The sequence below is a fragment of the Mugil cephalus genome, chromosome 7, assembly GCF_022458985.1.
Source record: "Mugil cephalus isolate CIBA_MC_2020 chromosome 7, CIBA_Mcephalus_1.1, whole genome shotgun sequence".
Lineage (NCBI taxonomy): Eukaryota > Metazoa > Chordata > Actinopteri > Mugiliformes > Mugilidae > Mugil > Mugil cephalus.
The window spans coordinates 26,283,700-26,296,465 of NC_061776.1; the positions used below are offsets into that span (position 1 = coordinate 26,283,700).

At 42.3% G+C, this 12,766-nt stretch overlaps 1 protein-coding gene across 1 annotated transcript in view; it reads left to right on the top strand.

The window, feature by feature from the left end:
- Positions 1-12,766, top strand: part of chd7 (chromodomain helicase DNA binding protein 7) — a 61,264-nt gene that overhangs the window by 33,908 nt on the left and 14,590 nt on the right. The window contains exons 8-25 of the mRNA XM_047588495.1: positions 262-317; positions 1,143-1,257; positions 1,446-1,529; positions 1,630-1,767; positions 2,674-2,795; positions 3,525-3,768; positions 5,029-5,205; positions 5,469-5,612; positions 5,719-5,817; positions 5,979-6,156; positions 6,248-6,464; positions 7,248-7,443; positions 7,737-7,904; positions 8,074-8,253; positions 8,362-8,472; positions 9,642-9,853; positions 11,764-11,963; positions 12,424-12,583. Of these exons, the coding sequence (XP_047444451.1) occupies positions 262-317; positions 1,143-1,257; positions 1,446-1,529; positions 1,630-1,767; positions 2,674-2,795; positions 3,525-3,768; positions 5,029-5,205; positions 5,469-5,612; positions 5,719-5,817; positions 5,979-6,156; positions 6,248-6,464; positions 7,248-7,443; positions 7,737-7,904; positions 8,074-8,253; positions 8,362-8,472; positions 9,642-9,853; positions 11,764-11,963; positions 12,424-12,583 (2,801 nt within the window). The remainder of the gene's footprint in view (positions 1-261; positions 318-1,142; positions 1,258-1,445; positions 1,530-1,629; positions 1,768-2,673; positions 2,796-3,524; positions 3,769-5,028; positions 5,206-5,468; positions 5,613-5,718; positions 5,818-5,978; positions 6,157-6,247; positions 6,465-7,247; positions 7,444-7,736; positions 7,905-8,073; positions 8,254-8,361; positions 8,473-9,641; positions 9,854-11,763; positions 11,964-12,423; positions 12,584-12,766) is intronic.

The following is a 12,766-nucleotide window of genomic DNA, read 5'->3' on the forward strand; positions in this document are numbered from 1 at the left end:
TTTTCTATTGCAGCCATAGCAGCAATAGCTGCCAGACTCACATGAGATGAATGAAACAATAGCTTACCTCAGTGTGAGGATGTCAAGCAAAGAGACTCAGTGTTGACTGTCATGACTGTGTGAAACCAGTGTGCACACTGTGTCTGTGCCACTTCACTAATTCAACCACATGTTGTATAACAACGACGGGCCACTTCTGCTCATTCACCATGCAGCTGCTATATTGGCAGTGATTATTAATCTATTTTTTTTCCTTTTCAGCTGGAGTCGGGGGAGGAAGTAGAGGTTGAGGAGTTCTACGTCAAGTTCAAGGGCTTGTGAGTCCCTTAGTCCCTTTCACTGCAGGGCTTCCTCTTTCTATAGACCTTTTTCCAACACACATGGCAGACAGTTTGAGTCTTAAAGCGTCAAAAGTATATTCTTTCTAGAAGTCTTATGTATGTTTTTTTTTTTTTTTTTTATGTTTGATGCACAGAGTGACTCTTATTTGTGCTTCAGTTTAATTCTTGCATCAGTGATACAAGTGATAGTAGTACATGAGACTCATGTCACATTACTAAATATATTATCTTTATGATGATTTGCAGCCTGGACAGATTGCAGTCTAGACAGCAAAAACTGGATTTTGCAAATAAGGTTAAAACTGCATGTCCAGTACACAAATGCTGAACTCATGACTTGCAAATAAGTGTGGAGAACATGGTTTCAACTGAAAGCAAATGGGTTCACTCTATATAGTGTGTAATTTTCACAGCATTTATGGCAGAATGTAATGTGAACAAAAGGGCAATATTTAGCTATCATGAAATGTGGCACTTTGAACTTTTTTTGTAGAATCTATCAGTGATATTATATACAGCAGCAGTTGCAATGTGATGGCCATGTGGCATTGGTCACATGTTAGATTATATGGGTAAGAGAGCCACTCATTGCTGTTGGCACTTGATCAATTATCATTTCTTCTGACATTTTTGTACGTCGTGTATATTTTGTATATTGAAACTTGAATCTTGGTCGTACAAAACACATATTTTAGGTTACAACATTACTATAGGATGAAACCCAATACCTGTCATATTTGCTCCAATCACTCTCTGCCTTTGAAATTAATGACATGCTTCTTCTGTTTTTCCATGTCTCAGTTCATACCTTCACTGTCGCTGGGCAGACTTGGAGGAACTGGAAAAGGACAAGAGAATACACCAGAAGATCAAGAGGTTTAAGGCCAAACAACAACTGAACAACTTCATAACTGAGGTAAGGCCAGAGCTCTGCACTGCAATCATCCCATTATCTGAATTATCATCTCACAACTGAAAACCATACTTGATGGATGCATTCTTTCTTTTAACTGGATGAAGAGGCTTCAGTCCTGCTCATTGTGTAAGTCAACTTGTCATAAAACCCTCCTTCTAACTGTAAATCTCCACTTGTTGTCTCTCCAGATGGATGATGAGCCTTTTAATCCAGACTATGTGGAGGTGGACCGTGTCCTGGACGTTTCAGAGAGCACAGATGAAAATGGAGAGGTGCTTTGATCTCTTTCATGGTTTTGAGCCACTTCCTTTATTCTCTCCCTCTCTGTACACTCACCAACGCCTCCCTCTGTTCTTGTGTGTTTGTGTGCAGACGGTGACCTTATATTTGGTGAAATGGTGCAGTCTGCCTTACGAAGACTCCACCTGGGAGCTGAAGGCTGACATCGACCAGTCCAAGATAGAAGAATATGAGCGCATCGCAGCACGTACACCCAACACTAAGAAAGTGGTGAGTAGCCGTGCATGCGTGTGCCCGTAGACGCTCGCTGGGTGCTATCTGTCTCCCATTCTCTTCCCAGTAGGCGTGTGCGTGTTTGTGTGTGTTGGCCTCCTGCCTGCTCCTTCCTCCTCCAGATTTACAGCTCCCTTAACTGCTCTCCACAGGGCCACGTTCTTGTGGTCTTACACACTCACTCACACACAAACTCACACACGCCCTGCTCTTGTGGCCAGGCCAAACCACTAACAGTGTGTTTAATGCTGAACAGAAGCAGCTGACTGGCTGTGGTCTTTTCCTTCCTCTCTCCCTGTCCATCTATTTAACTACTGCCTACTGTTTCTCTTTAGGGCCCATGTTAGAGATATTCCATCAAATAGTGGCAGTATTTAGGGCTAGTTTTGGTGTTAGATTCACTTGCAATGTATTTCCCATTGGCTAGACATTTGCAGTGAAGATGAAATACTTTCCAATGAGTAGTAGTAATTTGCTATGGACTCAGTGCAGTTTTGATGTCTTTTTAAAGCATTAATCTGCCAAAATGGTCATTGTGGATTGCATTTCATTTTCTTAACAGTACTTTAAACACATGTCACCACTAACATCCTTTGAAATCACCGCTTACCTTGAAAGGACACAGATTTTTGTGAACTGCAGCGCTTCAAATAAAAGCAGTTTATTTGAGCGACTGCAACCTGGCGATTTTGTTTTGTTTTAACTGAAAGATGACTAAATCAATGAATCAATTTTTTTATTCCATGTGTGTCAACTCTACATGTGGCCATCAGACACAGTTAAAACACATGTACACCCTTTTAGTTGTCAGCATCCTCATAAGCAGGAGACTTCCTAATTATTATCGTTAGGGCTTTGAGGTCCTGGCATTGATAACCCCAAATGATTTCTTGTCCTGTCAAGGATCGGCCACCTGCAGCTGACTGGAAAAAGCTGGAGGGCTCCAGGGATTACAAGAACGGCAACGCACTCAGGGAATACCAGCTAGAAGGCCTCAACTGGCTAACGTTCAACTGGTACAACTCGTAAGTCACCATTAATTGTATATTGTTAGAATTAGCCCCTGACTGCTACAGTCAGCCGGTGCATATAATAGCACCTCATTTAATAGTCTTAAGTGGACATTAAAGTGAACATTAAGTGGTCCTGTGGTATACTGCAGTTTAAGTTTTCCCACTGGCGCCATCCATGCCTGAAATGCACGCTCTGGTGCAGCACGAGTCTCTTGTGGTATCTCTTCTATTTGCACTCTCTACATTCAGTAGTACAAAGCTCAGTAGAGATGAACCTGGGCATAGAGGCTGGAGTATGTGTACATTTGTGTCGTGATTGCATATGCCCCAAATTTTAGATTTTGAGCATGAATACTAGTCATGGGTTTTCTTATTTCCAGTCACACATGGAAGTGATTCAGTCAAATCTCACAGGCTGACAAATAAGTCCCATCACCAACAATAGTGCATCAACTATTTTCCAACTTCTCTTTCACATTTTTTTTTGCCTCCCTTCACTATATTGGAACATACTGCCTCACTCCTTTGGAAAACCAGCATTAATAAACCAGGAAGGAACATAATTTAGCTCATGGAAACATATTTATTGAACCATAAAAGTCGAGGCATTCGCATCAGGGCAAGATGTACTAGCATTCAGGCATCAGGGTCCTCCTAAAACACTTGTGTGTAGTTTCCAGGTAATGTAAAATTAATTAATTTCTTGTCTCTGACTCTGTCCATGTAATTTGTACTCCGCAGGCGTAACTGTATCTTGGCTGATGAGATGGGTCTAGGGAAGACCATCCAGTCTATTACATTCCTTTATGAGATTTACATGAAGGGCATTGAAGGGCCATTCCTGGTAATCGCCCCACTCTCCACCATCCCAAACTGGGAGAGAGAGTTCAGGACCTGGACCGAGCTCAATGCTGTGGTCTACCACGGCAGCCAGGCCAGCCGCAAGACCATCCAGGCCTATGAGATGTACTACAGAGACACACAGGTAAAAGAACGACATGGGGCTGCTAAAGTCTACTTTATAAAACTCAGTGAGCTGTCTTATGAGTTTTTGGGTAAATTATTAGTTTGTGCACTACTAACAATGTACATCTGGCTCAACTAGCCAAGAATGTGACCTTCTTTTAGGATAAAGTTAAAGGGTGTATGCTTACAACAAAATTGGAATGTAGATTTTCCAGATATTATGGTGCACTACCATGTAAGAGAGTTTTACAGAGATTACCTAAATCTGAGGTCAACTAACTACACTTACTACAGCTAACTACAATCCAGATGTTAGTAGTTCAGTATAAACAGAAGTTTGGATCTTAAGTTTCACTAAGTCCAGTCATTACCATATGGTTTTGCATGACGCTGAAGTAATTCAAGAAAAAAAATGTTCATAGGATGAGGAAAAAAAAGGTTTTGTCAGGAAATTGAAAATTGTATTCATTTTTGATATTTGTCGTGTAATGACTAAACCCAGACATAAGTGTAAATACCATGTGAAATAATTTAATTTCACATTGTATAAGAACTAGGAAAACATCCTGCAGCCGCCCTGAACAGGAAGAAACAAGAAGTTATTGTGTGAGACAGTCAGCAGATCTGAACACTTCCTCAGTCAGGGGAAATCTTCCTCCTGCTGGGATGGACAGTGCTCCTCTGCTGCATAAGCTGTTTACAGTCCACTAGCTGTAAGCCACACACTGTAAGCTGTTATTGTACAATGCTGCTAACATGCCTTAGTATAACCTACGCCACAATGAGCATGTGAAGAAAATAAGCTGTAGTAGCAGTGTACTTGCTAACTGCTCATTCCTAATCCAGGCTGAGGTAATCCTCAAGGTTGCAGTGGAGGGACATGTTCTTTTCTCCTGTCCTGTCTGCTTTAAAGCGTCCAGCAGATGCATGTGACTTTATAGGCACATCTCCACAGAATTCGATAGGAGTTGCTTTTTGTTGTGTATTTGATGTTGTTTGAATAAACAGACTCACAAATGCATAAATACTTAACAGAGATTTTTTTTTTACTGAAATGAACAAATACTAGAGTTTGTTATGGGAGGACTGTCACAAGTCCAACACTATCTCCTGTTTCAGACATTTCTGGAGCATCTTTTGCCCACAGTGAATGCCTTTTATATTTGACCTAAAAGTACAGACAGTTTCTCTTACAGATCCACAAGGTAAGATAATAAACGAGTCGCCGACATGTTCTCATTGACCTTCATGCTTTTCCTCTCTTTCTTTGGCACTCCAGGGTAAGGTAATAAAGGGAGTGTATCGGTTCCATGCGGTGATAACAACCTTTGAGATGATTCTGACCGACTGTCCAGAACTCCGCAGTGTCCCATGGCGCTGTGTGGTGATAGATGAGGCTCACCGCCTAAAAAATCGAAACTGCAAACTACTGGAAGGACTCAAAATGATGGACATGGTGAGTGTCGCTAACATAGCCGGGAAATATCAAGGAGTCAAGTGGTATGTGCACACAGAAATACATGATATATAAAATGTTTTTTTTGTTGTTGTTTTTTTAAGTTTTAAATAAATGAGAGAGCAGTTAGAGTTGGGCAAATAACCTCAGTGCCATAATGGGAAAACACTCTGCTCTTTAAGGGTTAAAATCTTGTAGACACATCCTGCTTTCCAATTTTGAAACTCTAAGTATGTCTTTCCTGCCTGTGCTTTCTCCTCCAGGAGCACAAAGTTCTGTTGACAGGAACTCCTCTCCAGAACACTGTGGAGGAGCTCTTCAGCTTGCTCAACTTCCTGGAGCCTGAGAGATTCCCATCTGAACAGACATTCATGACTGAATTTGGAGATCTTAAGACTGAAGAACAGGTAACCTGATCAGCCAGTCAGGATTGGTGGTGGTGTGGATGGCTTTCAACTGTCCAGGCTTCCTAAATTTCCATTCCCCTAACATTTTCTTTTTTTTTTTTATCAGGTTCAAAAATTGCAAGCTATTCTGAAGCCCATGATGCTGAGAAGACTGAAGGAGGATGTGGAGAAAAACTTGGCACCCAAGGAGGAAACAATCATTGAGGTAGGAGAGTTGTTTAATAACTCTGTTGACATTCTCCCTTCTTCCAGCGAACATGAAGTTCACCTCATCTGTTGGAATGTGTTCATGCTGTTCACGTTGTTAAGTTTGTTTCAAGAAGACCAAAACTTTTTTGGATCAATTGATGTTGCTGTTCTTGTCAGGTGGAGCTTACCAACATCCAGAAGAAGTACTATCGGGCCATTTTGGAGAAGAATTTCTCCTTCTTGTCCAAAGGAGGTGTAGGCGGAGGAGGAGGAGGTGGAGGATCCAGTGTCCCCAACCTCCTCAACACCATGATGGAGCTGAGGAAATGCTGCAACCACCCCTACCTCATTAATGGTGCATACTCATTCTTTCAAAAGTGTGACTTACCATAGCAAACCAGCAATATTTTAGGTTCCTTTTATAATTATTATGGTCTCTTGTCTAGGAGCGGAAGAGAAGATCATTGAGGAGTTCAGGGACTCCCATGGGGGCAGGACAGACATGCCGGAAATGGCCCTTCAAGCCATGATCCAGGCAGCTGGCAAGCTGGTGCTCATTGACAAGCTGCTGCCCAAACTAAAAGCCGGTGGACACAGGGTACTGGTGTTTAGTCAGATGGTTCGCTGTCTGGACATCCTGGAGGACTACCTCATCCAGAGACGGTGAGAATAGAGAGAAATGAGCCCCCCCCCCTTTTTTTTTTTAAACTGCATGGTTCAAGTCCCTTGATGTTGTGTTTCTGTGGACACAGATTCCAGTGGAATATGTAATGGCACATCGCATATTTTTTCGAACTTATTTGATTAGTAGATGAAAATTTGTGATGTTGATATATTGATACACCGATCAGCCATTACATTAAAACCACTGATAGGAGAATTGAATATCATTGAACAATTGAACAACAATACACCCTCAGAAGGCCCATGTCCATTCTCTGATGAATCACAACTGTTTTGGAGGCACAAGGGAGACCTACACAACATACAATATGTCTGATCAGTGCATGTGTCATTGAAGAATTATCTGTTACCTGCTAAATTTGTCTGAACCTTTGCCATCTGCTTGATAGAAAATGTGAAGCTGTTTAGTTTGAGCTGAAATGTTTTAACTGTGAGAATTCAACTCCTGAAATTGATGTAATGCCGTGAGTGAGGAGTGGAATGAGTGAGGAGTGGAATGGAGTGGAATGGAGTTTCCTCCTTTACCAGTGATCTAATAAAATTCTTACCCGTCATCAATTTACTTAAACTGATAAGCTTAGTGAGTTTATGTTCTGTGCCAGCTCAGTTGCTCTCAGTGAAACACTTGCATATGCAGTGAAACGCTGCACCGCACAGTGCTTCGATTCAGCATAGAAAATCTTTACCACAGTGTTGACTTCTCTTTTACAGAAACACCTGTTTGTTGACAGTAATTCACACTTGTCCTCCCACTCTGTGCAGATATCCGTACGAGCGTATAGATGGTAGAGTCCGTGGTAATTTGCGGCAGGCAGCCATTGACAGGTTCTCCAGACCAGACTCGGACCGTTTCGTCTTTCTGCTGTGTACAAGAGCCGGAGGACTCGGCATCAACTTGACTGCAGCAGATACCTGCATCATCTTTGACTCTGACTGGAACCCTCAGAACGACCTCCAGGTACTAATCTCATACTGCTTCACCTACAGAGTTTCTATGTAGTGATTTAAGGGAACTGTAGAGTTCAAACTAGCTTTCAGGGTGGACAGTTTGGAGTTCAGACAGTCTGCCAGATATAATGACTCTGCCAGCCACATTTAGCTGTGGTTCACTGGACCATATCATTAGTCCTCTGCTGTAACCTTACATCTCCAGTGGAATACACTCCTACCTCCTGAAGAGAAAGGAGTAAAAAAAAAAAAAAAAAACACAGAACAACATGTTCATCAGTCTGTAAATGCTTTGTCCACCAGGCCCAGGCAAGGTGTCATCGTATCGGCCAGTCCAAGGCAGTCAAGATCTACCGCCTGATCACCAGGAACAGCTACGAGAGAGAGATGTTCGATAAGGCCAGTCTGAAGCTGGGTCTTGACAAGGCTGTGCTTCAGAGTATGAGTGGACGAGAGAACGCCAACAGTGGGGTGAGACAATACTCTCACACACTGAAAGTCTTTACATAGATTTTTTTTGTGTGTTTGGCGTTAGTCATCGGTGGACCTTGTTTTATATATTCACTCGTGAAATATTTTCATTTCCACCAGTAAACCTTTTTTAAAAAGACAAAGCACTTAAAAGTTGTTTCTTGTCCAGGTCCAGCAGTTATCCAAAAAGGAGATTGAGGACTTGTTGAGGAAGGGAGCATATGGAGCTCTAATGGATGAGGAAGATGAAGGCTCAAAATTCTGCGAGGAAGACATCGACCAAATCCTTCAGAGGCGAACCCACACCATCACCATTGAGTCCGAGGGCAAGGGCTCTACCTTTGCTAAGGTGAAAGACTGTTTGGCCTAATCTTATCTTAATCTACTCTGTACATAATGCCTATGGTGTGTCAGTTGCTTTAAATAAAATGACTAACTTATATCCTACTGTCTGCAGGCCAGTTTCGTTGCGACGGGTAACCGAACAGATATCTCTCTGGAGGATCCAGACTTCTGGCAGAAATGGGCCAAGAAAGCTGAGCTTGACATGGATGCCATCAATGGACGGGTACGCAGTACATAAATACTGTAAATATAGGAACCTGAAACCTAAGACCACACCCAAGAACAGTTGACGTAGTCATAAAGGCACAGAGAGAGTGCACCATTACACTGTAAATCTAAATACTTGGATTCATATAAGTCTTACATTCTCTCACGTGCTCTTTCTGGTGTCCATTTATGAAAACCAGGCTAACAGTGTTAATTAGTCAGTGCTATCACTACAAGCTAGGAGGAAGTAAGTCAGACGGACAGAGAGCGAGAGACAGTAAGGACAGGAGGGAAGCGCAAAGAGAGGGAGATTAATATTGACAGTTGGGAATCTCCTCTCTTCCTTAATTACCCATGTTTCCCTGCTCTCGTGTGTGTGTTTGAGCGAGAGAGAGTAAGCTGCTTAGCTCCACTTAACAGAGCGCAGATGCCTGGAGGGTACAGAGATATCACTTAGGCTAGTGCTCACACACACGCACACACAGACACACGCAGAAACACAACCTCCGTCGCATTCTTGCACACACATTGAACGAGCCTTTCTCTTCCTTCTTTCCTTCTTTTTCTATTTTGTTTGCTTTTTTTCTTTGTGTATTTCTCCATCCTGACGACATCTCCACTCACTCTCTTGTGGAGGGTTCTCCACTGGAACACTTAATCCAGCTCTACAAGCATGAATACGGGCTGCTCCCCTGGGATTTCTTATTGTGTGATGTTAAAATGGAAATGACTGCAGCTCTCTGTGATAATTGTGGAACTAACTACTGCCCTGTTTGTGCATATTAATGGGTCTGCAAGAGGGGGGGGGAAATCAAATTAATTGAACAGAAATGTAATTCATTAGACAACATAATTAATGCCAGTTTATGTTTGAGCTAGGCAGCAATTTTCTCAGCATCAAGAATGAAACAAGGGGCCAAATATCCAATTAATCTGATTTGCACCAGAAGATGTCATGTGTTCACAGGGTTCACACTAGTCCTAGAAGTCAGAATGTACAAGATATATACAAATAGGCCACTTCAAGGGAATAAACAGAAGGTACTTTGCATATTGTTGCGAGGGGATTTTAGGCCATCTGCAATTGAAACCAGGTTCTCATTGAAGGGGAAATGCACCAGAAGGGAAGAACATTAAGCTACTGAACTAAACTGAACTGAAAAAATTCAATGAATTTGTTTTCAGAATACGCTGGTTATCGACACACCGAGGGTTAGGAAACAGACCCGCCACTACAGCAGTGTCAAAGAGGACGAGATGCTGGAGTTCTCTGAGCTGGAGAGCGACGAGGACGAACCGAGCAAACCCTCATCCAAACCACGACGGCCCCAAGACAAAGCCCAGGGCTACCCCCGATCTGAGTGCTTCAGAGTGGAGAAGAACCTGCTGGTCTACGGGTTTGTCACATATTTACATTTCCACCCCATATTTATTTGGAAAATACAGACATCTTAAATAATATGAGAGAAAGATCCATGTGGTGTCAACCATTTTTGACAGTGATATTTGACAGGATAGCAGCAGGCAGTCTCAGAAATACTACATTATTAGCTATAATATTAGCTTTCTGACTGAGAGTTGCATGTGATGTTTGATATTGTGTGTCTCTGAAAAGAGCTAGCTATGTCCATAGGTAACAATCCACCAATCATCACCTCTAAATCTAATTGGCTTTGTTTAACCTGTACAAATAATAAAAAGAACAAGCTGTGGTCTTAAACGGACTCATCCCTGGAGTTCATCATTAAAGTGTGTGTTTGTAGAAGAACACACAAGGTAATGGATGCAGACCTGTGCGCATGGAATGATTTAGTAGACAGGACATCTCTGCAGTCAAGGCCATAAACACACACAGCCACTAATCAGTGTCGCCTCCAAACACGCTCATGCACACAAACCCCTAGCATGCTTATTCTAGTGCACGCAAAATGGCCTTGGAGAGCATGGAGCAAGTATTAGCTCCCATAAACACAGCTGACTCATTTTAAGACTGTCACACACAAATAAATTTAAAGAAGTTCAGTTTGTAGGCAGCTTTAAATGTTTCCTGTAGGTAGGTAATGGGTGTGTGTGGGTGGGTGTGTGTGTATTTATTGGAATGTCACAAATAATTATTGATTTTAGTGCTGGGTAATATTTGCAGTCAAAGAAGAGCATCTGAACCCAGACCTTTAAAGCCAGATATACTGGTGTAGTATACGATATGCAGTCACACTGACACATTTGCCACAGACAGTGATTATCAGGCGAGCCCGTCCATTTCATGGCTGACTTGCATGATGTCCGTGTGTGTGTAAGAAAGAACAGTGGTGCTAGTGAGATGTCAGCATTGTTATTGTTACAGTCTAGTCTCATGGCCTGAGGCTGTAGGACACAAAAACACACTGTCTGACTGGGCCTGTCCTCTCTGCTTAGCGCTCAGTTCTCTTTTCCCATCATCCATCTCTCCCACTCTTGCCCTCACCCACCATTTTACTCTTTCTAGAAAGGTTCAGCGTAAGAGTGGTTCACATGGTTCAGTGAATACTGGGGAAGCAGCAATGAAAACATTTGAGTTGAGAATAAGGCAGTCTGAGGGATTCTGGCCACCACATCAGCCTTGAGGGTGCCTCGCTCTCTGGGAGTGGGGAGTGGGGGAAGGTGGGCAGTGCACACGCAGTGATCCCTGTGTGGCACTAGTTAGAGTGCCAGTAATGGTTAAGTCAGCAGACTGGTAAAATGTGCAGTATAATGGGAACCCAACACTCAACATTGTCTGGGTTTGATAGAAGTCTGGCCTGTGAGGCAAAATGAAGTGGACTTGTGTATATGTAATTGTGACAGAACAAGGTCATGTGAGCCATGAAATAGTGTCGAGCAGAATTACAGACTGATAGAATGATTTAGTAAAAAAAAAAAAATTACTGGCCAGTGTTTAGTTTAATATTCCTGAGCCTCTTAATAAAATGAAAGACATTTTAGTGTAGATGAGAAAGGGCCAGATTAGTTTGCGTCATTATTTTTCCTATTACATGTGGTTTACAGATGACTTTGTGACTGCAGAGTACTCCATTAAATGCAGTTTCCTTTATTATTGTATATTAGTATATTATACTTGGCATTATTTGTACTTTGCAACATGTGGTGGACGTTACAGTGTTAAGTTATGAATATTTATGGTTTGACAATTTACCGTAAATCTGATATGAAATTTACGGTGATGGTGTTGTCTGGAGTCTTGTTCATTGAATATTGTATGTTGGAGCCTGAGCACATGCACACACTGACAGGGTCATGCCATCCATTTTTTCTCCATGTCCATCTTCAGTTGGGGTAGGTGGAGCGACATCCTGGCTCACGGTCGTTTCAAGCGCCCCCTTAAGGAGTCGGATGTGGAAACTATCTGCAGGGCTCTCCTGGCCTATTGCCTGCTGCATTACCGTGGAGACGAGAACATCAAAAGTTTCATCTGGGATCTCATTACCCCAAGCGCAGATGGGACCACCAAGACCCTGACCAACCACTCTGGTAACATATCCTTGATTATACACACTATGTATACTCCAAGAATGTATATAATTGTGAACATCTGTGAGCATCATGTGTTTACTATCTCCACAGTTTATAGGAATGTAAAAATAATGGAATGTGTTACATAATGTTAAGGTGACAGTCCACGGCTTGATCAGTGAAGAAAGTTGTCGATCTTAGAGGCAGTTAATAGCAATAAGGTATTCTGGGGTATTTAGTGATGCTCTGGGGGTAGCTGGCTCTGTGTTCTGTACTTTGCCTTGACACAATTGCGATTGTTATTGACGCTTTAAAAAAATAAATTGAATTGATTCAATTCTGACTATGTTAGGACTGTCAGTATATAATTTCATATAAAGCGATGACAAGGGAGAAAACACTCACTGAAGATATTTCAAAAAGACTTGTAGGTTGTTACTTGTGGAACCTGAACTCATCTGTCTACCTCTCCTCCCAGGTCTCTCTACCCCTGTGCCTAGGGGCAGGAAGGGCAAGAAGGGGAAGCCCCAGGCCCCGCCTCCACAAACTCCACGAGCTGATTGGCTGGCGAGCTGCAATCCTGACCATTTACTGCAAGAAGATAGCTACAAGAGGCACCTGAAGCATCACTGTAACAAGTAGGGCTCCCTCTAACTGCTAATACATGTAGCCAAGGACGTGGGGCCATACTCCATTTCATGGCTGACGAGCACATGTGTAGGAAAGAATAATGACGCTTGTGAGATGTCACCATTGTTATAGGTATAACCAACAGTTTTTAAAAGTATCACTGTATTAAGTCAATGGGATGGATAGATACA